The following is a 23,588-nucleotide window of genomic DNA, read 5'->3' as shown; positions in this document are numbered from 1 at the left end:
TTAATTGGGACAACATCATATTTGGAATAGAATAGTCTTGAAATTTATGTTCATACTGTTCTCTAGCCTTCTCAGCTAGCAAAAAGATACTGTGGTTTCACAATTTTTGTTATGGGGTACCAGTTTTCATGGACTTCACTCTTAACTTCAAAAGACAAATTTAAAGTGCCATAATTGTGATGCAGAAAGCCCCTCCCCACTTTTCTTCAGAAACATTCCTATTTTTTAACAGTGCTCAGCTCATTGACAATTGAGTTAATTAATGTAATAATATATAATAATAATGTAATATATAATAATAATGTAATATATAATAATAATGTAATAATATATGGTTTGTTACACTTGTTTATTTATTGTAACCCACTTGACAAAGGAGGAATTATTAAGCACTTTATATTTGTCTGAGTGGTCATTATGTGTCTGGGGCCCCCGGGTGGCCGAGTGGTCTAAGGCGCTGTCCATCACAGATCACTGCCATCTCATCTCTGTCTGCGTGGGTTCGAGTCTCGGCTCAGCCAGTGTGGATAAGTGAGAATGCTTGTCGGTAGCTTCTCGTGGGTCGGTGGTTCTTTATGGGGTTTTCCCTGGTTCTTCCTCCACCAGTAATACTGGCCGCCATGTATAGCCTATCTTGTGCTGAAAAATGGCGTTAAAACCCTAAAACAACAACATTATGTGTCCCGTATCGTGAAATTGTATGTTCCACTCGCTGGCTTTTAATTGATTTGTTTTGTGATATCCGTAAGGATTGAGAGAACAGAGAAAGGGATTGAAGTATTTAAGTAATGTTAATACTAGAACGAACTAATCAACAAAAATGAGATTTAATACTTACAGCTGGCCTTAATTGAAGAGAATCTGCTGTTGAAAATACTTTGTAAAACAAAATTGTACTTGATTCTGTGCAGTTCTCTGTGATAAGTTTTAGCCAGGTATATGCTCCATCTGGACAAATAATCTACATAAAGCATGGATTAATGTATTTAAGGAATAGTCTACATCAAGCATGGATTAATGTATTTAAGGAATAATCTACATAAAGCATGGATTAATGTATTTAAGGAACAATCTACATAAAGCATGGATTAATGTGTTTAAGGAAGAATCTACATAAAGCAAGAATTAATGTATTTAAGGAACAATCTACATAAAGCATGGATTAGTGTATTTAAGGAAGAATCTACATAAAGCATGGATTAATGTATTTAAGGAATAATATACATAAAGCATGGATTAATGTATTTAAGGAATAATCTACATAAAGCATGGATTAATGTATTTAAGGAATAATCTACATAAAGCATGGATTAGTGTATTTAAGGAAGACTCTACATAAAGCATGGATTAATGTATTTAAGGAATAATCTACATCAAGCATGGTTTAATGTATTTAAGGAATAATCTACATAAAGCAAGAATTAATGTATTTAAGGAACAATCTACATAAAGCATGGATTAAGGTGTTTAAGGAAGAATCTACATAAAGCATGGATTAATGTATTTAAGGAATAATCTACATAAAGCATGGATTAGTGTATTTAAGGAAGAATCTACATAAAGCATGGATTAATGTATTTAAGGAATAATCTACATAAAGCATGGATTAATGTATTTAAGGAATAATCTACATAAAGCATGCATTAGTGTATTTAAGGAAGAATCTACATAAAGCATGGATTAATGTATTTAAGGAATAATCTGCATAAAGCATGGATTAATGTATTTAAGGAATAATCTACATAAAGCATGGATTAATGTATTTAAGGAACAATCTACATAAAGCATGGATTAATGTGTTTAAGGAAGAATCTACATAAAGCATGGATTAATGTATTTAAGGAACAATCTACATAAAGCATGGATTAGTGTATTTAAGGAACAATCTACATAAAACATACATTAGTGTATTTAAGGAACAATCTACATAAAGCATGGATTAATGTATTTAAGGAACAATCTACATAAAACATACATTAGTGTATTTAAGGAAGAATCTACATAAAGCATGGATTAATGTATTTAAGGAACAATCTACATAAAGCATGGATTAGTGTATTTAAGGAAGAATCTACATAAAGCATGGATTAGTGTATTTAAGGAAGAATCTACATAAAGCATGCATTAGTGTATTCAAGGAACAATCTACATAAAACATGCATTAGTGTATTTAAGGAACAGTCTACATAAAGCATGGATTAGTGTATTTAAGGAACAATCTACATAAAGCTTGGATTAATGTATTTAAGGTATAATCTACATAAAGCATTGATTAATGTATTTAAGGAACAGTCTACATAAAGCATGGATTAGTGTATTTAAGGAAGAATCTACATAAAGCATGGATTAGTGTATTTAAGGAAGAATCTACATAAAGCATGGATTAATGTATTTAAGGAATAATCTACATAAAGCATGGATTAATGTATTTAAGGAACAATCTACATAAAGCATGGATTAGTGTTTTTAAGGAAGAATCTACATAAAGCATGCATTAGTGTATTTAAGGAACAGTCTACATAAAGCATGGATTAGTGTATTTAAGGAACATTCTACATAAAGCATGCATTAGTGTATTTAAGGAATAATCTACATAAAGCATGGATTAATGTATCTAAGGAACAATCTACATAAAGCATGGATTAGTGTATTTAAGGAATAATCTACATAAAGCATGGATTAATGTATTTAAGGAACAGTCTACATAAAGCATGGATTAGTGGATTTGTGTATTTAAGGAATAATCTACATCAAGCATAGATTAGTGTATTTAAGGAATAATCAACATAAAGCATGGATTAGTGTATTTAAGGAATAATTTACATAAAGCATGGATTAATGTGTTTAAGGAACAGTCTACATAAAGCATGGATTAGTGGATTAGTGTATTTAAAGAGCAATCTACAAAAGCATGGGTTAATGTATTTAAGGAACAGTCTACATAAAGCATGGATTAGTGTATTTAAGGAACAATCTACATAAAGCATGCATTTGTGTATTTAAGGAACAATCTACATAAAACATGCATTAGTGTATTTAAGGAGCAATCTACATAAAGCATGGATTAGTGTATTTAAGGAACACTGTACATAAAGCATGGATTAGAGTATTTAAGGAAGAATCTACATAAAGCATGGATTAGTGTATTTAAGGAAGAATCTACATAAAGCATGCATTAGTGTATTTAAGGAAGAATCTACATAAAGCATGCATTAATGTATTTAGGGAACAATCTACATAAAGCATGGTTTAATGTATTTAAGGAACAATCTGCATAAAGCATGGATTAGTGTATTTAAGGGACAGTCTACATAAAGCATGGATTAATGTATTTAAGGAACAATCTTCATAAAGCATGGATTAATCTTTTTAATGAATACATATACCATTGATTAATGTAATTTAGGAACAGTATAATATAGCATGGATTAATGTATTTAGGGAACAACCTAGATATAACATTAGTTTATTTAAGGAATAATTTTTATAATTTACATAAAGCATAAATTAATGCTTTTAACAAATAATCAACATAAAGCTATGGTTATTGCATTTAAGGAATAATCTGCATAAAGCATGGATTAGAGTTTTTAAGGAATGATCTACATAAAGCATAGATTAATGTAATTAAGGAACGATATACATATAGCATGGATTAACATATTTAGGGAACAACCTAGATATGGCATGGATTAGTTTATTTAAGGAATAATCTGCATAAAGCATAGAATAATGTATTTAATAAATAATTTACATAAAGCATAGATTAATGCAAATATGTAAATCTAACTTAAGGCGGCATGCTTTCCTGTTAACAATATAAATCTATCGGCATAAATCATTTTATTCATGCATTTTTAATTCAAAGGAACAACATAACTGTAAAATAATGAAACTATTTCTTGAAGCACAAAAGTACTAATTAAACACAATGTATATACACTAATTACAGCACACATAATAATTAAACACAATGTATATACACTAATTACAGCACACATACTAATTAAACACAATGTATATAAACTAATTACAGCACATGTACTAATTAAACACTATGTATATACACTAATTGCAGCACACATACTAATTAAACACTATGTATATACACTAATTACAGCACTGTAATTAAACACTATATAGATACACTATTTAAAGTACATGTACTAATTAAACTATGCATATACACTAGTTATAGCACTCAAATAATTAAACACTTTGTATATACACTAGTTATAGTACATGTATTAATTAAGCACTATGTAAATACACTAATTATAGCACATGTACTAATTAAACAATATATACACTAATTAAAACACATGTAATAATTAAACACTATGTATATATACTAATTAAAGCACATGTAATAATTAAACACTATGTATCTGCACTAATTACAGCACTGTAATTAAACATATACACTAATTACAGCACATGTACTAATTGAACATCATGTATATACACTAATTAAAACATAATAATTAAACAATATATATATATATATATATATATATATATATATATATATATATATATATATATACACACACACACATATACATACACTAATTACAGCACTGTAATTAAACACTATATACACTAATTACAGCATGTAATAATTAAACATGACTGCAAGAACAAACTTAAAGACCTAATAATGTTTCCTACCTTAAATATTCTCAGCATGTTCTTAATGTTTTCTAATTTCATGGTGTTTGTTTTTGTAATCATATCATTATATGATTTTTTTAACTTATAGGTGTTGTCTAATGTTGTAAAGTGCTTAGAGCTTCTAAAGATTAGGCGCTATACAAAGTCCTCATTATTATTATTATTATTATATACACTAATTAAAGCCCATATACTAATTAAACGCTATGAATATACACTAATTACAGCACTGTACTATGTTCACACGTAACTTATTTTCAGACAAAACTACTGAATAACATTGTGTTAATCAAGTCTCCTTGTTAGCACAAGCATTTGTCACATAAATAATCCCCAAACTGCAAAGTTAAACAAGTTTGGCTTTCTTAGACCCATTGTTAGCTATAACCAATCTCTTATCGTGTTTTGTTTTCCACTACTACAAATAATAGATCATCACAGCCTGCTGATTGCATCAAGCAAGTGGCAGTTGGTCACGTGCATGTTGGGTTCATATATGGAATAATGACATTATCACATAACGTGGTCATGGGCAGATAATGTGGTGCAATGTTATGGACAGTGGTTTAAGTTAAAGATCATAGAGATATGTTTCAGTTACTACTTGCCTAGGTGCTGGCTGCATTGGCTATTGATGTTGAGCACTTGATGAAAATGAGTTCTGAGTGATCAATCTTCACAGGTGTTTGATTTGCGCTAATATTAGTGGTATTATTCTTTGAGCCATTCAAATGAACACTGTTAGCTGTTGTCACATTTTCTTCTTTTGCGTTAAGTTTTTGCTACACCACTGCTTCTTCCTGAATTCACACATTTAGGTACTCACAAAACTGTCATTTTACACAAAACTGTCATTTTACAAAAATCCGAGACTTGAACCCATGCAGACAGAGGTGAGATGGCAGTGATCTGTAATGGAGAGCGCTTTAGACCACTTGGCCACTCGGGGCCCAAAATATGAATATAAGCGAAATATTCCAGAAGAGAAGCATTCTACATTAAAATAGCATAAACATATCCTTTTCAATCGTAAACCTTCATGTACGTTCCTAATACATATCATTTTGTTCTGTTCATAGCAGCTGTATAAAAAACAATTACAAAGAAGACAAATGGGTTTCTTCAGTTTGAAATTACATTAGTGAGGAGAAATGGTTTGTACACCAGTCTACACCATAAATATGGTGCAAGATGTTTTGCACACCCGTCTACACCATAAATAATGTTTCAAGATGTTAAATGAAGCTGGTTTTATCAGTGTGACTCATGAACGTTAAATGACTGAAAAATGTTTGTGGAGAGGGATGTTTTTAAATTTGAATGAATGTTGGGTCAGAAAAAGGATAAATTCATAGTGTTTTAGAAATTTAAGAAGTGATGTAATATAGTACTCGGCTAGCTGGGTATCATGTACATTGCATGATTTGTGGCGTGGAGATCATTTAGTGGAAAATTGGACATGTAGAGAAAGAAGGTAGTGTATTGTATATATAATTGGGTGGTGTGTTTTATGTTTGTGTATTGTATACATAATTGCATGGTGTGTTTTATGTTTGTGTATTGTATACATAATTGCGTGGTGTGTTTCATGTTTGTGTATTGTATACATAATTGGGTGGTGTGTTTTATGTTTGTGTATTGTATATATAATTGGGTGGTGTGTTTTAAGTTTGTGTATTGTATATATAATTGGGTGGTGTGTTTTATGTTTGTGTTTTTTATACATAATTGGGTGGTGTGTTTTATGTTTGTGTATTGTATACATAATTGGGTGGTGTGTTTTATGCTTGTGTATTGTATATATAATTGGGTGGTGTGTTTTATGTTTATGTATTGTATACATAATTGGGTGGTGTGTTTTGTTTGTGTGTTGTATATATAATTGGGTGGTGTGTTTTATGTTTGTGTTTTGTATACATAATTGGGTGGTGTGTTTTATGTTTGTGTATTGTATACATAATTGGGTGCTGTGTTTTATGTTTGTGTATTGTATATATAATTGGGTGGTGTGTTTTATGTTTGTGTTTTGTATATATAATTGGGTGGTGCATTTTATGTTTCTATTCTGGTTCAAATCCACATAAATTATTCCAATTTGTGACAAGAACTGTAACCAGCTGTAGGTTTAGGTTAGTAGCAAAAATAAATGTACATTTTTCATACAGTTAATTGTAATTATGGCATGTAATATGTAGATTATGCTTTTTAATTTTAAATTATGTATTCTCTGCCACTAAGGTTATGCTGGTACCTCCCAGGAGTTGGCAGGTTGACATTACCAACAGAAACGTCCTATAGTCTTTGTGATGGACCTTGACTAGCAAATACCAGATTGTAAAAGCATAAAAGTTACAGGACTAATCTAAAAATGTTTATGCCAATTTTATTTAACTTTTAAATGCATACTATAAGACCAGAGTTATAAATTTACCATTTAAAAAACATCTTTTTGTGTATATATATGACAGGATGTCAGTTGATAGGGAACAGCCAATAATAAAGAGTATGCATTGTAACCATGTGCTTCATGCAGGTAAATCCTGCAATTGTTAGGGCCAGCACAACAATTCCATGCATCTCATGAGGGTTTAACACGGGTCAGCAGCCAATCATATGTTGTCCCTATACTGTTACATTTACTGTGCAACCCTATGCTAATCATCCCATTTATTGATTTTGAAGCATTGCAAAATAAATCTGAAAAATTCAACTAAATAAAAAGAAATAAGGAAATTAAATTTTCGGGTAAGTCAAATGCACTTAGCAGACTATACCTTTGTATTGCCTCTGCTTTGCAGGCAAGACAAAAATTTCACCTTGGTATATTGTTGTAATATATTTGGGTATTATGGCACATCAACACAATCCTGGCTATATAGTGTTAAGTATTCAAAAAGGCATACAAGGCAAACATAAAAGCAAAACGGGGAATAAAATCCTTTAAAATGTGAAGTCAGATTTTGATAAAAAGCATACACATTCAAAAAGTCCCAAGACATTCATGGCTGGAACATCATCTTGACACATTTTAGGCAGAATGTTTGCTTGCATTATTCCCCACTCATGATGTGCAGTAGGATGCTTATTATGCCTGTTCTACTTCTTCGGGTCCACAGACGGATAAGAGGAAGGAAACTTTGTAGCCCTGAAAATGAGTGACCATGTACGCATACTCCTGCAGGGAGATAGGATTTAACCCAGGACTACATATTTACAGAATGAGCATATTGCCAGAGTATTGTCAATGCCCCTTTGATTTGATGAATAATAACTTGTCAAAAGAAGATGCAGTCATGAGTTGTCAGAGAGATGATGGAAATTTTTTACATGGCCATCCGTCAATGTAAAACATGTTTTTACAAATGTAAAAATAAAAGTAAATGACAATAAATGTAACTTAAATTTTATTTTCTAGATGACTTATGACCTTGAGGGCAACAAGGAAAATGTTAGGTTTAGCATCGGCTTGCGACGACAAGACAGTAGCCAAGAAGACCACAGAGTGCCAACTTTGTCCAGTCTCCACCGTGTCCCCTCACTGTCCGACCTCTCGGATGAGAGCACAGGTAAGTCATAATTTTGTATTATTATACATAATTATTAAGTATTATGTTATGGTAACATTAATCTGTTATCTGGCCCGTACAGTTTTAACCTTTGGGGAGATTTTCATGAAATTGTGCCAAAGTGAATATTGTGACTAGACACTTAGTCATGTAACATAGGCAGGCCCTTGTCTCAAGGATAAGGCAAGGGAAAATGGAATTATGTGACTTTCAGCCTTCTCAGGAGTTTTGAATACCTTCAGAAGATATTTTGATGAAATATTGCCCAAGTATATACATGTATCATGTTCCATATAACATAACTATTTCCCTACCTCAGTCAAGGTCACCTCAAAGGAGAGTGTAATTCTGTGACTTGTATCCTTGTCTGGAGTATAAAATCTGAAACACTGAAGATATTTAAATGAAGCTGTGTCCAACTATAACACCACTAGATGCTGTGCCACATACCATGGCCACCTTAGCCACCTTCTGTGCCTCATGGTTAAGGTAACAGCAAGGTAGAATATAATTAAATAGCAGTAATACATTACCTGTCAATATTGCATTGCTATATCTTTTCCTGGTGCTTGTCCCAAGTTCTAGGAGAGCTCAGTTGCTAGAGCATTGGTCATGTAATCTGAAGGCAGCAGGTTTAATACCGGCCCAGGCCCACCTAGGTCAGCTGCCTTTGTGTGTTCTTGGCAAGGGTACTTAACTCCAATTTCATCAGCATGATATGGCCAATAACATGTTAAAGTACCATTACCCCACTCCCTGGAATAGCGATCCCATTCTTAAAATTTGTCCACTTCCAATAGTTGTTGTAGGGTTTAACGCCATTTTTTAGCACAAGATAGGCTATACATGGTGGCCAGTATTAATGGTGGAGGAGGAACTCAGGGGGGAAACCCCGGAAAGGACCAATAACCCACGAGAAGTCACTTCCAATAGTATGAATATTGTTTTCTTGGACTTGCAGTTCATACACTTCTATAGTCATTTGAGTGCTCAGTGTTTAAACATTAAGCTTGTCTTGTGTCATTTCTGCTTGCAATCATATACATTATGGTGCTGTATCTCTGTATGCTGTTTCATTGCATTTGATGGTACCTTGCTCCACTTGCGTGTATGTAAGGATGGTTGTGTAATTTGTTGTTTCTAGCCTGACAAAGAATGGGATTTTGCAGAAAGATGCTGTGCCAATAAGGTAAGGAAAAGGAGATCTGGTTCTTTGTTTTCATTGCTGGAGGTGCCTCTCCATTCCATGAGGGTCCTACAGCACTTTTTGATTTAGGGAAGTTGTCAGGTCCCATAAAGAGGGGTTCTAGACTCCTAGTGTACACAACTCACCCACTTCTGCTAGGGTAGGTTCACTGATACATGAAAGCAAGTTGCCAGTTCACATGAGAGAGGGAGCCTTGACACTTTTAGGTGGAGAGATGTTGCAAGCATCCAGTAGTGAGTCCTGTTTTTCTGATGCAAATCTTGTTTTGCTTCAAATAGACATGGTTTTATATCAAGAGCTTGTTGATTCGAGTCTTTTACACCAGAAACATCCTGATATAATCTCCATCATCTGACCAGTCATTGCCAAGTGATTGGTCACCAGGTACTGGGCATTGGTCACTGAGGCAGTGGATGGCCAGTCACTAGGCAATGTGCCAAGTGACAGTCACTCTGGGTCTGTCACTGGTCAAAGTGCACTGGGTAATGTGTAAAGTGACAGTCTCAGTGGGTCTGTCACTGGTCACCATGCACCAGCTAATGTGTGAAGTTACAGTCACTGTGGGTCTGTTATGGTCACAGTGTACCAGGTAATGTGTCAACAGTGTACCAGATAATGTGTGGAGTGACAGTTACTGTAGGTCTGCCACAGGTCACCTGCGCTGGGTAATGTGTCAAGTGAGTCACTGTGGGTCTGTCACCAGTCAGCATTGTATCAGGTAATGTGTAAAGTGACAGTTACTGTGGGTCTGTCACTGGTCACCTTGCAGCAGGTTGGGTCTGTCACTGGTCACCATGCACTTGGTAATGTGTATCAAGTGAAATAGAAGCTCTGTTGCTGCTCACTAGACACAAGCCCCTGGATTACTGGGTAATTATGCAAGTAGCAATAACTGAGGGTCTGTCACCAGTCACTGAACACTGGACACAAGTTCACATCACTGGGCACAGGGTGCCAATCTCTGTCTGTGGTGATTGGTACTAGTCTCCTATTTTCTGAATGTGGTCACTGATCACTGAGCACCAAATGCCAGGCACCTAGTGATGGACATTGGTCTTCAGACTGGGCACCCAGTTTTGACCACTAGTATAGGCAGAGAATCACTTCAATAACCCCCCTTTATATCTTTCCTATCAATCACCATGGGCAACAGGCTCAAAGTTTTAATGACTGTTGAGGGGATGGGATTGGGTTAACAGCCCTCCTTTATTTATGTTTCTGTCCATTCATTATGGTGCTTGGCAACTCTAACCATTTGTTGGTGAGTTGGCCCTGTCTCCTTTTCCAGCACTGACACCATTGATGACATTAATGTGTTTCCATGGTTCAGTTAATGAGACACACCATAGATCATCAAAACCTTCACCAATCTCACTATGAAAGAAAGAGGAAGGGGATTATCACTAACCATCCCTGTGTTGATACATAATCATCATCCCTTTCTCCAGGTAAGAGAAAACCACAGGTTAGTCCCTTAGTGGTGGTGTGCCAGAAATCACTAATCATGTTGTCAGTGTCTCCAGTAATGTAAGTGGGACAAGTTAGTCCTTCCTTGTCACCTTGTGCCAAGACAGGATGACAGACTGTAAATTTTGGTCAAAACAAATGAGTTCCCAGAAGTCCTTCTCTTTCTTTGGTATATCAATCTTCATCAGTTGACATAGAAGGAGGAAGTGTGGACCTTTTCAAGGCAGTAAACTATGTCCGGGATCATTGGATGGAAGGATCCACTCAAGGTCTTAGCCTAAATTGGACCTGCTGCTGCTCTCAAAGCCACTGACAGTGAGATAGGTGGCTCATAAGTTGTATTGAGGCCATTAGGTAGTAAAAGTGCAGAAGGGTAGTCTGTTCTCTCTTCTACGCCTTAGACCCTGATTTCAGCCTCCATCTAGACAGTCATTTTGCCTGCTTGGTCCATTAAGCCCCACCTTGGACTTTGGTCCCTTCAGATTAGGGAGTTTGGCTGGACCTTAACTCATCTTCCAGTGAAGGCTTTTGAGGCTTTGGAACTGAAAACTCAGAAACTAGTTGTGATTGCCTTGTATGCGGTCTTTCTTTGGCTGCCTCCTTCAGTCTGTTGAAGGGTAACCAGTATCTCAGGCTGTATTAACATAGATTGTTGGAGTCCATTTCCAAGACATTGAGATGCATGCTCTCTGCAGAGATTCTCCTTGGAGACAAAAAAAAAATGATTTGCTGGAGCACAGCAAAAGCCTTTACTATTGAACCTCTTGATCTGAAAACATTGTTCAGAGGGTCAACAGGTCTTGATAGATCATTAACATTGGTCCCTCACTATGGGCCTGGGCCTGGGTGAACTGTGAAAGAAATGCCCCCATCACAAAAGGTCTGCACTCTTCCAACCAAATATTTCAAGCAGGAGAAGCAACAACTGTCAACTTCAGTTTAAAACCCATTTCTGCCCATCTTTCTTATGACATGATGAGGTAGCTAGAGATGCCAGGTGAGGAAATCTATAGACCTGTCTCCATTCCCAAGGATGGATGTAGTCATCCCAAGGGAGTTGCACCTTATCCTTGCAAGTTTCTCTATTTTCAACATTCCATTATGTACCAGATTGAGCCACTAGGTACCAGATTAACACCAGTTGGTAACAGAGACACTTTTTCATATGCATAGAAGGCCATGGGTAGACTTGTTTGCAGCAAGGCAGAATAAGGATGAGAAGCAAAGATCATGCTTTGTCAGTGGAAAAGGTCAAGGTCAGTGCAACTTAAACAGTACAAATGGGTTCAGCACAATAGCAGTGGGAACTATGATTTAGACCTTTGCCAAACTGTTTCTGGCCAAGAATCTGCTACCTTTGATAGCTCCAGTTCTTCAGTCTAAGTTGTATCTGTGCTGGGGATAAATGAGATAGACTCATCTGTCCTATTAAACCCAGTCAAAAGAAAAAAGGTCACACCTGTCTTTTTCTCCATCTCAAAGGTACTTCTCCTCAAAGGTAACTGTGATATTTTGGAACCCACCATGTCCAAGTGATTTGGCTGTTAAAAGAGCCTATTAGTCTCTCAATGAGAGAGATCTTTTCTCATGAAAAGCCCAGTGCTATTATTCTGTCTTGTTTTAATTATTGTTCTTTAGATGATGTCATGAAAGCCACCTTATGGCAGCACTCCTCTTTCTTTTGTTGTTTTACCATTGAAAGTGTCACACCCAAGTGAGGGCATTTATGTGTTGGGTATAAATGTATCAGACCAATAAATTGTCAAGATATCCTTCAGTTGCTTGTTACCCTGGTAACGGTTACAGTTTAGCCTAGGTCATCAACCTCCCTACCAGACTGGCTTAAGCAGTGACATGATAATTGCTTGTAATGTATTACTGCTGTTAAAATGTACTTTTTGTCAGGGTGAAACTAATTTTGATTTGAAGTAGTTGCATGTTATTATTGGTCATTTCCCTCCTCCCATTTCTCTCTGATGTCCTTTCAGTCTCTGTACAAGTCATAGAAAGATGATTTTCTGCTTGCAAGTATTTGACTGAGGTATCAGACTGGGATCATGTTGTTTTTAGCTTACCTGGCCATAAGAGGTCAAGTATTTGACTGAGGTATCAGACTGGGATCATGTTGTTTTTAGCTTACCTGGCCATAAGAGGTCAAGTGGAATGGCCCTGCTTAGATTATGCATCATCAAACATGTGTCGTGCATCATCCGTCGTGTATTAATCAAAATCTCGGATGAGTCCAAGAATGAGCAAATTCTATGCACATTAATGAAGTGATCTTGCATTTGATTGGCTAACTCACTATGGAAGCCATATTTCTGATCTGATTTTTATCAAACTTGTAATATATGCACATAAAGTCTCGAACAAGTTAAGCATACAAATGAGCTAATGAAGTACCTGATCGGCAGAGCATGTTACCATCTTGGAGACTGCATTTCTGATCCAGTTCTGATCAAACTTTCCTTTCCACTACCCAATTTCGCTACATGTATGAATTTGCACTCACAACCTTACAGTTGTCAGTTGCACAGGTGAATTACAATTCAGACCACGTAGGCCTTTTGCTTTTTCAGACTGCAGTTATTGATATGATGAGGGAATAATCTCCTCACTCTGGGGACTAATCTCAGGAAAAGATTTAGCAATGCAATAATCGCAGTAAGTAATATATAATTAAAATTAGTTGTACCCTCTCATGCAACTACATTTTTTGGTTCTTTACATTCTACAGTTATAAATCTTTTTGGATGATTGCACTTGGTGTAAACAACCTGACAGATTTTAGAGACCAAACATCTTGGTCGCTGACTGAAAGAATAAAAGTAGCTTCCATAAAATCATATTAGTTCTACAGGGCATACCTGAGCCACACTGTTTGAATGGTTTACACTTGGGTAAGGAAGAAGCCTATTGTTTTGGGGGTCCAGAGTCAAAGGTCAAGGTCAGTATGACTTAAAGAATACAAAATGGTTTCAGCACAATAGCATGAAATCTACATCAGACACCTGAGCCAAACTTTATGGATGGCATGCTCTTAGGATAAGGAAAAAGATATAAATATTTCAAGGTCAAAGATAAGGACACTGTAAAAAATATTGTTTTGCACAGAAATCTTACTTGTCTACATGAAAGACTAATAGCAATGGAGCAGGAATACAATGTGCTTTTTCTCCTATCAGTAAAATGGTCACATATTAGGGACAAATAACTAGTTCAAAAATTGTATTGTCTGTTAAACTGATAATTACAAATTTGTACCAAGCCTATTTTAAAAGTATTCAGATTGCTTGAAATTGCATCACATGACATAGAAAACAAGTTATAGTTCCTAACATCAGAAATGTGCAGCTTTTATATTTATGTGCCCTTCATGTGTGTTTTGAAAATATTTAAAAACAGTGTTTACAATATATGTATCTTGTTTAATTCTAGAGACTTGTTATTATTTTAATAGCTTATTCTATGAGTTGGAGTTCATATATCACATGATTCAAGAGTCACAAAGCTTGAAAATTGTTTACACATTATTCAACAGCCTTTACTTCCCATGTTCATGCATCCTGCAATTGATATTTGAAATATCATGTCACAGGTTTGCCAGTTTTGATTGCTTGATAACATGTCACAGGTTTGCCAGTTTTGATTGCTTGATAACATGTCACAGGTGTGCCAGTTTTGATTGATACACAAATAACATAAAAAGTATGTCATTTGAAGTGTACATTATGAAAACCTCACACATTCTTTGATTCCTTCATGTTCTTGTAGCTGAATATCTGGAATTTCACCTGCTGGAACTTTGATGCCTGTCTGCAGTGTTCTTTGTTTTCAGTTGTATTTTCCCCTGCTGTTTAAAAAAACATTGGGGATATAGTATCCATGTTATATTCTTCTTTCTATCCATCTCTACATCCATTACACTATTGTTTCTGTTCTGTAATTTAAAGCCAGTTGTGAACTTTATATTATTATACATCAACATTATAGGTGTAAAGCAGGGAGAATTGTCCCTGGTGGGTGTCCCGCCAAATTTGGTTTTCGTTATCTAGGGGTTGACCGCCCTCGATGTTATTGCCCGGTTTGAGTAAATATAAATATAAGTGGTGAAACTAGATAGAAATCTGAGCAGGTATATAGAACAAACCAACACAAGCCCCCATACATGTAAACAAACAATTTAATCAATCACATAACAGATACTGTGAAAATTCATTACTTCAGGAATATACCCTGCTTTTAGAAATTTAAACATTCACTGAAATAAAAAGAAAACACAAATAGATTTAAATAAAATAGCCGATCTGTTTACTGATAGATTTAGTTCATTATAGGATCGAGTGAACAGTCAAAGTCAACGTCTTGTACGATTGCATAACCTGTTTGCCCTCAGTTGTTCTGCTGCCACTGTAACTGTTCAGACGCTTGGATCTCAGGGTGATACTTTCCACCATCCGTCTCAGGATACTCTCAGAATACGTTTCAGAAATTAATACGTCGCAGGTTTGCGTCACAGGATTGTACGTCCCACTGCACTCCACTCTATACTTCTCAGTATACGTCTCAGGGTAACATCACATCATTCGTCCCAGAATAATACGTCTCAGGATAATGCGTTTCAGGATAATACGTCTCAGGAGCTATTTTCCATCTTTTAAATAAATATAAATAGAGACAACCTAAATTTCCTGTTATTTATGAAACTGGAGATTCTTCATTATTCTCCCACGTTATCAGATTTGACTATCAGTGTTAGATGCTAAGGCTATCAATCGACTCCACATGTCCTATAATGACCCCAGTTAGTCAAATGGCTAATTCATTACGCCTTGACCTTACACATTAACACACCATACGAGCCTGGGGTTCTGAGCCAGCCTCAATTTACACAGTGAATAAATGGGATACATTACATCAATTACCAAATCATTTCAGTCAATACACACTTACTCTTAATAATACGTGAAATCTTCTGAATTCGGTGAATTCACACGGATTCTCGTAATCATATTAACTAATGTAATGCATTAAATTCTTAGAACCTAATTCTTATGCAAACAAGACGACAAATTCAAACAATTCGTCAAACTTATCTAAAGAAGATTAATGTACGACTTCTATGCATAAACTCAACACAGTTATACTTCATAAAGCAAATTATTATACAAATGTAGGAAAAAGATTCATGCTAATACTTGTAAATAACTTCAGCAAAGCATTATATATGGAATCAACAAATTACATGGAATTGTCACACTACCTTTGCTTTCAACGTTCCTCCCTCTAATCGGCAAATTATTTCGTCGGTTCCTTTCGACAATAGTCCCCTTTGGACAACAGTTCTTTTACAAGGAATTTCTTGCAAATCCCAAGGAGTCCTACTTTTGTTCCTCTCATAGAAAAGCTTAGACTGATAAAAATTTCCAATGTGGCAATTTTAAAACCTAGAAAATTTTGTGTGGGAAACACGCCCCTTATTTAATGTAACCAGTCAGAATCAAATATCTCTGCCGCCTTTTTCCAGAGGTGCCAAAGTCAGGGTCAGCTTGACCTGGTAGTTTGAGTAACAGAGTTTCTGCGATTTCTCAGTTGTGACAACTTTACCATGAAAATGAAGTTTACCATGTCCCTAATAGTCCATCTGGCTGCTGTATAAACAAATGCTTAATTAAGAATAAAATTCTCCCTCTAAAGGACATTACCATACACAGTAGTATGGCGATATGATATGCGCCTGTCTCCATAAATCTAATTAATGGTTCTCTGGTCTCAACTAATGTATTCTTGTTAGATCAACAGAAATTTGCCCCTTCACAGTAGGGTACATTGCATATCATTATAGGGTACATTGCATATCATAGGGTGTATTGCATCATTGTTGGGTACATTGCATATCATTATAGGGTATGTTATGTTTTTGATGTAAGTTTAAAGCCATTTGTGATTTTAGGAATTGAACTTTGTATACTTGTACATCATCATTATAAGCTGTGTTATGTACCATATTTTGTATCCTATATTCAAGATCAACGTTGGGGCTCATTTTTTATTATGTATTTGATTATGGTTTCCCATCGGCTCTGTTATCATTGAGCTGTTTGAGATTATGATAAAACTTTGTATACTTCCACATCATCATTAGAAGGTGTGTCACATATCACATTGGTGTGTGTGTGTCCCTTTTGCAAGGTCATGATGCAGGTCAACATTTTGGCTAAATATTTGGAAGTTTTCTGTCCTGTTTCCCTCTCCTTTTCAACCTTAAAGTCATTTGAGATCAGTGGATGAAATTGTGCATATCATCACCAGAAGGTGTTTCTCATGCCAAAAAGGTTTCTTATCTTCAAGGTCAAGGTTACAACTAGATGTTTTTCCAGCGCACTTTCATTTCAGTTTTTTAGTTTTGAAGATGTTAGAGATTTGGTATTATTAGTATGTAACTTTGTAAATGTATACTTGAACATCATCGTTTGAAAATATGTCAAACACCACATTGGGGTCAAGGTCTTGAAGGTCAAGATTATGGTTCACTGTATTAAGTATTCAATCAATATCTTCCACTGTCTAATTATAGAGACTTTGGTGAATTAGGGATGAAACTGTGTGTTTATTTATATATTTATATATCATAGTGTAAATATTTTAACCCTATCTCTTTGATGGGTTGTGTACGCTACTTTTGTACACTGAAAATATTACTTGGTATGACAAATGAATACCATAACCTGTTGTATGTGTTTTAGAAATAGCAGATGTTAAGTCCCTGTTTAATAATCCTGAACTAGATCATGGACTTGACAGAACCATTTGAGATGAATGGATGAAGCTTGGTATAACTGTATGTTATAACATACTACATTGGAAATTCTATATTTATGATCAAGATCACGATTAGTACTTTAGCTTTCAGTTACATTTGCCCTTCTTTCTAACTTGAAAAGCTGTTAAGAGAAACGGAAAATAAATGTATGAAACTTGGTTTGCTAAAACTTCTCATTGGAAGATGTGTTGTATATTTGGGGTCATATTCTAAAGATCCAGGTCATAGGTCAGCATTTAATTTTTTTAAAAGCAATACTGGTCATGAATCAGATGAGCTTATGGTTTGGTCTGTTGTCTTTTCATTGGAGGATTGTCATGTTGTCTGTCCATAGGAGGATTGCCATGTTGTCTTTTCATTGGAGGATTGCCCTAAAACTTAGCAGGCATATTCATTCAGTGTGGTTTTCACTAAAGACTTTTATAATGACCAAGTGGTCCTGAATGAAAATGGTGCCAATTGGATGTCCAGTGTGGCCATAATGGCACCCATTTTGAACTCATGAATGGATCATCATATCAACATAGTGTTTTCACTAAGAGACTTCTTATGATTTCAAGTTGATCCTAAACCTGCCTATCTGAAATCCCTTAAGGCCACCATGGTAGTCATCTTGACAGTCTTATTGCAACCCCTCCTGAACAGATTGTTATATTGAAATGGGGTTTTCACAAATGAACAAGGTGCCAATGTGACATCCAATATGGCTGCCATACAGTGTCCATCTTGAAAATCTTGTCATCACTACACCTCATGAAAGGATGGTTGTATCAACATCAAGTTTTCACTAAAAGAATTCCTGATATTGTACTTGTTCCTAAATGGAAAATGATGCTGGTCTGGGGTCTGATATGGCTGACAATGGCCAGCTTAAAATTCATGTTGCCACTACTCCAGAATGAATGGTCATATCATCAGAGTTTTCACTTTAAGACTTCTTACATTATTTTGTTGAAAGTAAAATGGTGCTTCCAGCATGTGGCCATCTTAAAAATATTGTTTTAGCTACTCCTGTGAAATTGAAAGTTGTTTTGACACAAGTTTTCATCAGAAAAGGATGGTCCTAAACGAAAATGACTAATCCAATATGGCCACCATAATGGTCTTGAAAATATTGTTATGTCTGCTTCCAAATGGATGGCTATATCAACATAAGGTTTTCAAAAATAGTCTTGAGTCAGAATCTGATTTTTCAAGCTCTTTTGGTAAATTTCAGTAGAAGTTTAAGAGGATCTGTTATAATTGGTTCCCTTGGTAGCCTTTATTTGTTAAATAAATAGGTATTGTTAGTGTGTACAGAACCTACAAGTTAAGATGTATTGGGGCTCTGTAAAGGTTTTATATATAATGCTAGTGTTCTATAATTTGCTCGTAGTTGAATGAGTCATGTTTGAAAATTAAAAAGGATACACCACATTGGTTTAAATTTCACTACGACAGTACAAGCATTGTGTACATGTTCCTTAAATGTTAGTTGGCATTTGAATTATCACCTTTGAGAGGATGTTATCCCTTGTCTTTTACAAACTAGACTTTTGGTGTTAGTCTGTAAAATTTGTGGATGAGATTAATTTTTAGCTCAGAATTCTTAGAAGCAAATAGTACCTGTCACTTATTTGCAAGCAGATTTAACTGTTCTGTTCAGTGTCCCAGTCTGTTTATCAAAATGTCCAATTAAAACAGGTGTCTTCAGTGTCCATTCATAACTGGTGTCTACATAAATATCTTTTCATTTTGTCAGTGGCTGGGTGAAAATTTATGAAACTTTGACATTGTTGTGTCCTTAGGTTAACAATTTGCACCTGGTGGTGGAGTGATATTTTGTTCCCATCTTAGTGGACCCTGGTATGGGATCAAAGGTCAGACATAAACCAAAATTTCAGTAGCATTTTTAAATACTTTCTGATCAAACATCATGTATGCAGTGTTAGATGAAAGACATATCATGTATATGATCAATTTTGTTTTTATGACTCCAGGGGCACTGTCTTCAAATGGGGGTAAGTACGTGGGGGCTGGGGGAGAGACAGGTAGCAGATGGATTTGAATAAGCAAAGAAAAGCATGTTTATGTTATATCATTTCTTAGCTCCAGTGATCTTAGACCAAGTGAGCTTCTGGGATGGTGTTGTCAATCCTCAATGCATAATCTATTGTCTATTAGCACATGTTTGTTATTGCTACTCCTCCGAAACTGCTTGGAGGATTGCCATGAAACTTTATACACACATTTATCCCATGGTTTAGTTGGTCCTAAATACAAATGGTTCTGTTCAGAATTGCAATAAGACTACCACATTGTTCATCTTAAAAATCTTGTTATTGCTTCTGCTGAATGGTAGGCCATATCAACATGGGGTTTTCGTGTAACATTTCATACAGTGTTTAATTGGTCTTAAAATAGTTTCAATCTGATGTCAAATATGGATGCTGCTAGCAGCCATCTTGAAAATCTTGTCATCACTACTACTCCAGAACACAAAGTAATATTGACATGGTTTATGTTTCACCCTAGATTTCTTATGATGTCTTTTAGTCCAAAATAATAATGATGATGCATGCACATCCAGTATTATCACCACAGTGGCGATATTGAAAATCTTGTCACTGAATGGTAGTCATATCAACATCAGGTTTTTATTGCAAAGACATCTTGGCATTGCTCAGAGATCCAGCATGGTCACTACATTGGCCATCTTTAAAATCTTGTTATTACTACTATTGAATGATGACCCCTGACCTCAGATATGGCTTCCACAGTGACCAATATGAAAATCTTGCTATCACTACATCTTTTATTGTGCTGTAATGAAACAACTTGTTGTGATGACTAGTTTGGGTCCTAAATAGAAATGGTGCCAGTCTGATAACCAATATGGCCACCATGGCAGTCATCTTGAAAATTTTAATATCTTAAATATAAAATTATTTTGACATAGATTTTCATCAGAAGAGTTCTTACAGTGCGTAGTTGGTCCTGAATGCTAATTGGCTTTCAGTATGGCCACCGTTGCAGTCATCTTGAAAACATTGTTATTTCTATTCATTTGAAATGTATGGCCAGATCAGCATGGGCTTTTTATCAATTAGAGTAATTATGAAAACTCGTTGGTCCTTATTGAAAATGGTGCTAATCAAACATCGAATATAGCTGCTGTGGTATCTGTCTTAAAAATCTTGTCATTTCTCACCTTGAATAAATGATCATAGAATACTGGATTTTAACTATAAGACTTTTAATGATGTCTACTTGATAGTAAATGAAAATGGTGCCAATCTGATGTCCAGTGTGGTCACCACAGCAGCTAATTTTAAAATCTTGTTATCGCCAAAGAACATCAGAGATACTTTCAACACTCTGCAGTTATAAGGAAGAAATGGTTTTGTCTTGATTTCCTGGCCATTAGATCATTGGTTCCATCTAGGGAATTTTATTAAGGAGTCATTTGTATGTATATTAAAGGAACCGTATCACATGCTTCTTATGGTTTGTCTATTGAGGACATTTGACTTTAGGGACCAAAAATGTTGTCATTTACGGACAGGTGTTTATGCAAAGCTGCTTGTATAACTGAAGAAGTTTCAGTAATGAGAAAGAATTCCTTATGTGGAGGTATCTCCCAAAACAGGTGTTAATGTACTACTTTCGTGGGTAGGTTTAAACAGCATGGCCCCATTATAGTTCATCAATCTGATTAAAATCAGATCTCCACTGTCCTACATAAAGATTTGATGACGACCGCTTAAGGGTCATGTTCTGGTGACCTTTGAATTATCCAATGGAAATTCAGTTTTCAAAAATTGGAAAGTGAATCAAATCATTCGATACACATTCATACTCCTCCTCCACACTGCTCAGTCTCCGACGTGAAGATATGAGACTTCATCTGATTGGTTGATAAAAGTGGCAATTATGGTAACAGGTTAACAGAACATATCCCTATGCAGTTGCTGTCAGATCTTATACAACAGTGGAGATCTGATTTTAATCAGATTGCATATTTCACTAAATTACTTCATGATAGAAAACAAGGCAATACACCAAATTTAAGATCAATTTCAGCTAACGACCTTTCATTCCACCTGGGGGCCCCGAGTGGCCGAGGGGTCTAAAGTGCTCTCCGTTACGGATCACTGCCATCTCACCTCTGTCTGCGTGGGTTCGAGTCTCCGATTCGGCCAATGTGGGTATGTGAGAAAGCTTGCCAGTAGCTTCTCGAGGGTCGGTGGTTCTTTCTGGGGATTTCCCGTTTCTTCCTTCACCATTAATACTGGCCGCCATGTAATGCCTATCATGTGCTGAAAAATGGCATTAAACCCTTGAACAACAACATCTCTTCCCCCTAAACTGAATAAAGAACACTTTAAGAAAAGTTTCCAGCACTTAGGAACATTCCTGAGTCCCAAAGGAAATTAAAGTAACATGTACAGTTATAAATGCATTTAACTATAATCTAATTCAGTAGAGGAAAAACTGTTCGATTTGACAAATATGTATATGTATCTCTAACCTTCTACTACTTTTGTACTTATCTGGTTAAAATTAGTTATTATGGTAATAACATAGGTCACCTGAACATGATCGCTAAATTGGCTCCTGTCAGGTATTCATGTAGGATGACTGATATCTGATTTTAATCATCTGTGTGTGTGTGTGTGTGTGTGTGTGTGTGTGTGATGTTTAGTATACTCTGAATGTAAAAATATGTATATAATAAAGTGCCACAAGGAGGATTAGTTCCATGGAATTAATTGTTAAATAAAGTTATTATTATTATAATGTAAATAAACTGTGCCATCACCACTTTCACGAAAATGGATGAAGTATAGTACTAATTTAGTTTGCAAAAGAATTATTGTACACACTTGTTAAGAGCAAGTGACATTTTCCCCAGCAAAAATCTGTGCAGAAAATCTTGTATGTATAGTTTTTGAGAAAGCAAGTGCCCTCTAGGGAAAGGTTCCCATGTAAGACAACCCTGGCACTGTGGTGTTGAAGCTGTAGGATAAAATCACATGTAAGGGTAAAGAAACTAAATTTAGTCCCTTGCAGAGCCCCCTATTCACTGGTACTGTTTAGCTAGCTTTCTGCTGATGACCTGTTTCACATCCAGTGCAGATTCATTCATAAAATCACTGATGGTATCTATGTAGAAAGAACCCATCATAATCCTTCAATCTTAGTATAGGATTGTATATGTGGTATATTGATGATGCAACACATGATGAACTTGAATCATATTTAAATTTATTTTCAGGGTTTTTTTTTGTTTTTGTTTTTAATTGTTTTTAGTAACTTGTATTAGAAGAATTTCTGCCTTGATGTTTATACATGCATCACATATTCCTAGAAGTCACAAGAACACATGCTACTGGGTTGTTTTGTTGGTTTTAATGGCACTTTTCAAACATTAAGCTAAGGATATGGGAACCAATTGATTTTGTCAAGGACAGGTTAAGGCAACTGACCTGGGCTGGGATGGGCATTTCCTAAAGTAACAAACCTTGGATTAGGAGTCTAATACTCAACCATGGTTTTCCACAAGGAATTTAAGAAGTTTGTTAATGTAAACAGTAGCCTTGTACCCAAACTGAGTCCACATGAACTATTTCATTTTGTACCAGTACAGTGTGTTAGATATGATTTAGATCTCTTCTCAGAATATTTTAGTGTCAGTAAATTTTAGTGACTCTAATTTCAGCACATTATTTTTTGGCAAATTAGTGTTGTGCAACAATTTTGTCATTTTTGGTACAGACTGTTTATGCTTCAAAAAAACAATGTGCTCAAATCCTATGCTAGTCAGTGAAGTGTAACTTGCAAAATGAAACATGGTCAGTTATTCCAACAC

General features: G+C 35.4%; 1 protein-coding gene across 3 annotated transcripts in view; it reads left to right on the top strand.

The window, feature by feature from the left end:
• Nucleotides 1-23,588, top strand: part of LOC149794319 (transforming protein p54/c-ets-1-like) — a 187,736-nt gene that overhangs the window by 45,983 nt on the left and 118,165 nt on the right. For all 3 annotated transcript variants that reach the window (XM_089968477.1, XM_089968476.1, XM_089968475.1), the window contains exon 3: nucleotides 8,090-8,240. In XM_089968477.1, the coding sequence (XP_089824603.1) occupies nucleotides 8,090-8,240 (151 nt within the window). The remainder of the gene's footprint in view (nucleotides 1-8,089; nucleotides 8,241-23,588) is intronic.

This window comes from Sinohyriopsis cumingii, chromosome 8 (assembly GCF_028554795.1).
Source record: "Sinohyriopsis cumingii isolate HCF-2022 chromosome 8, ASM2855479v2, whole genome shotgun sequence".
Lineage (NCBI taxonomy): Eukaryota > Metazoa > Mollusca > Bivalvia > Unionida > Unionidae > Sinohyriopsis > Sinohyriopsis cumingii.
The sequence above is the reverse complement of the archived record's forward strand: the minus strand, read 5'-3'. Positions and strand labels throughout refer to the sequence as shown.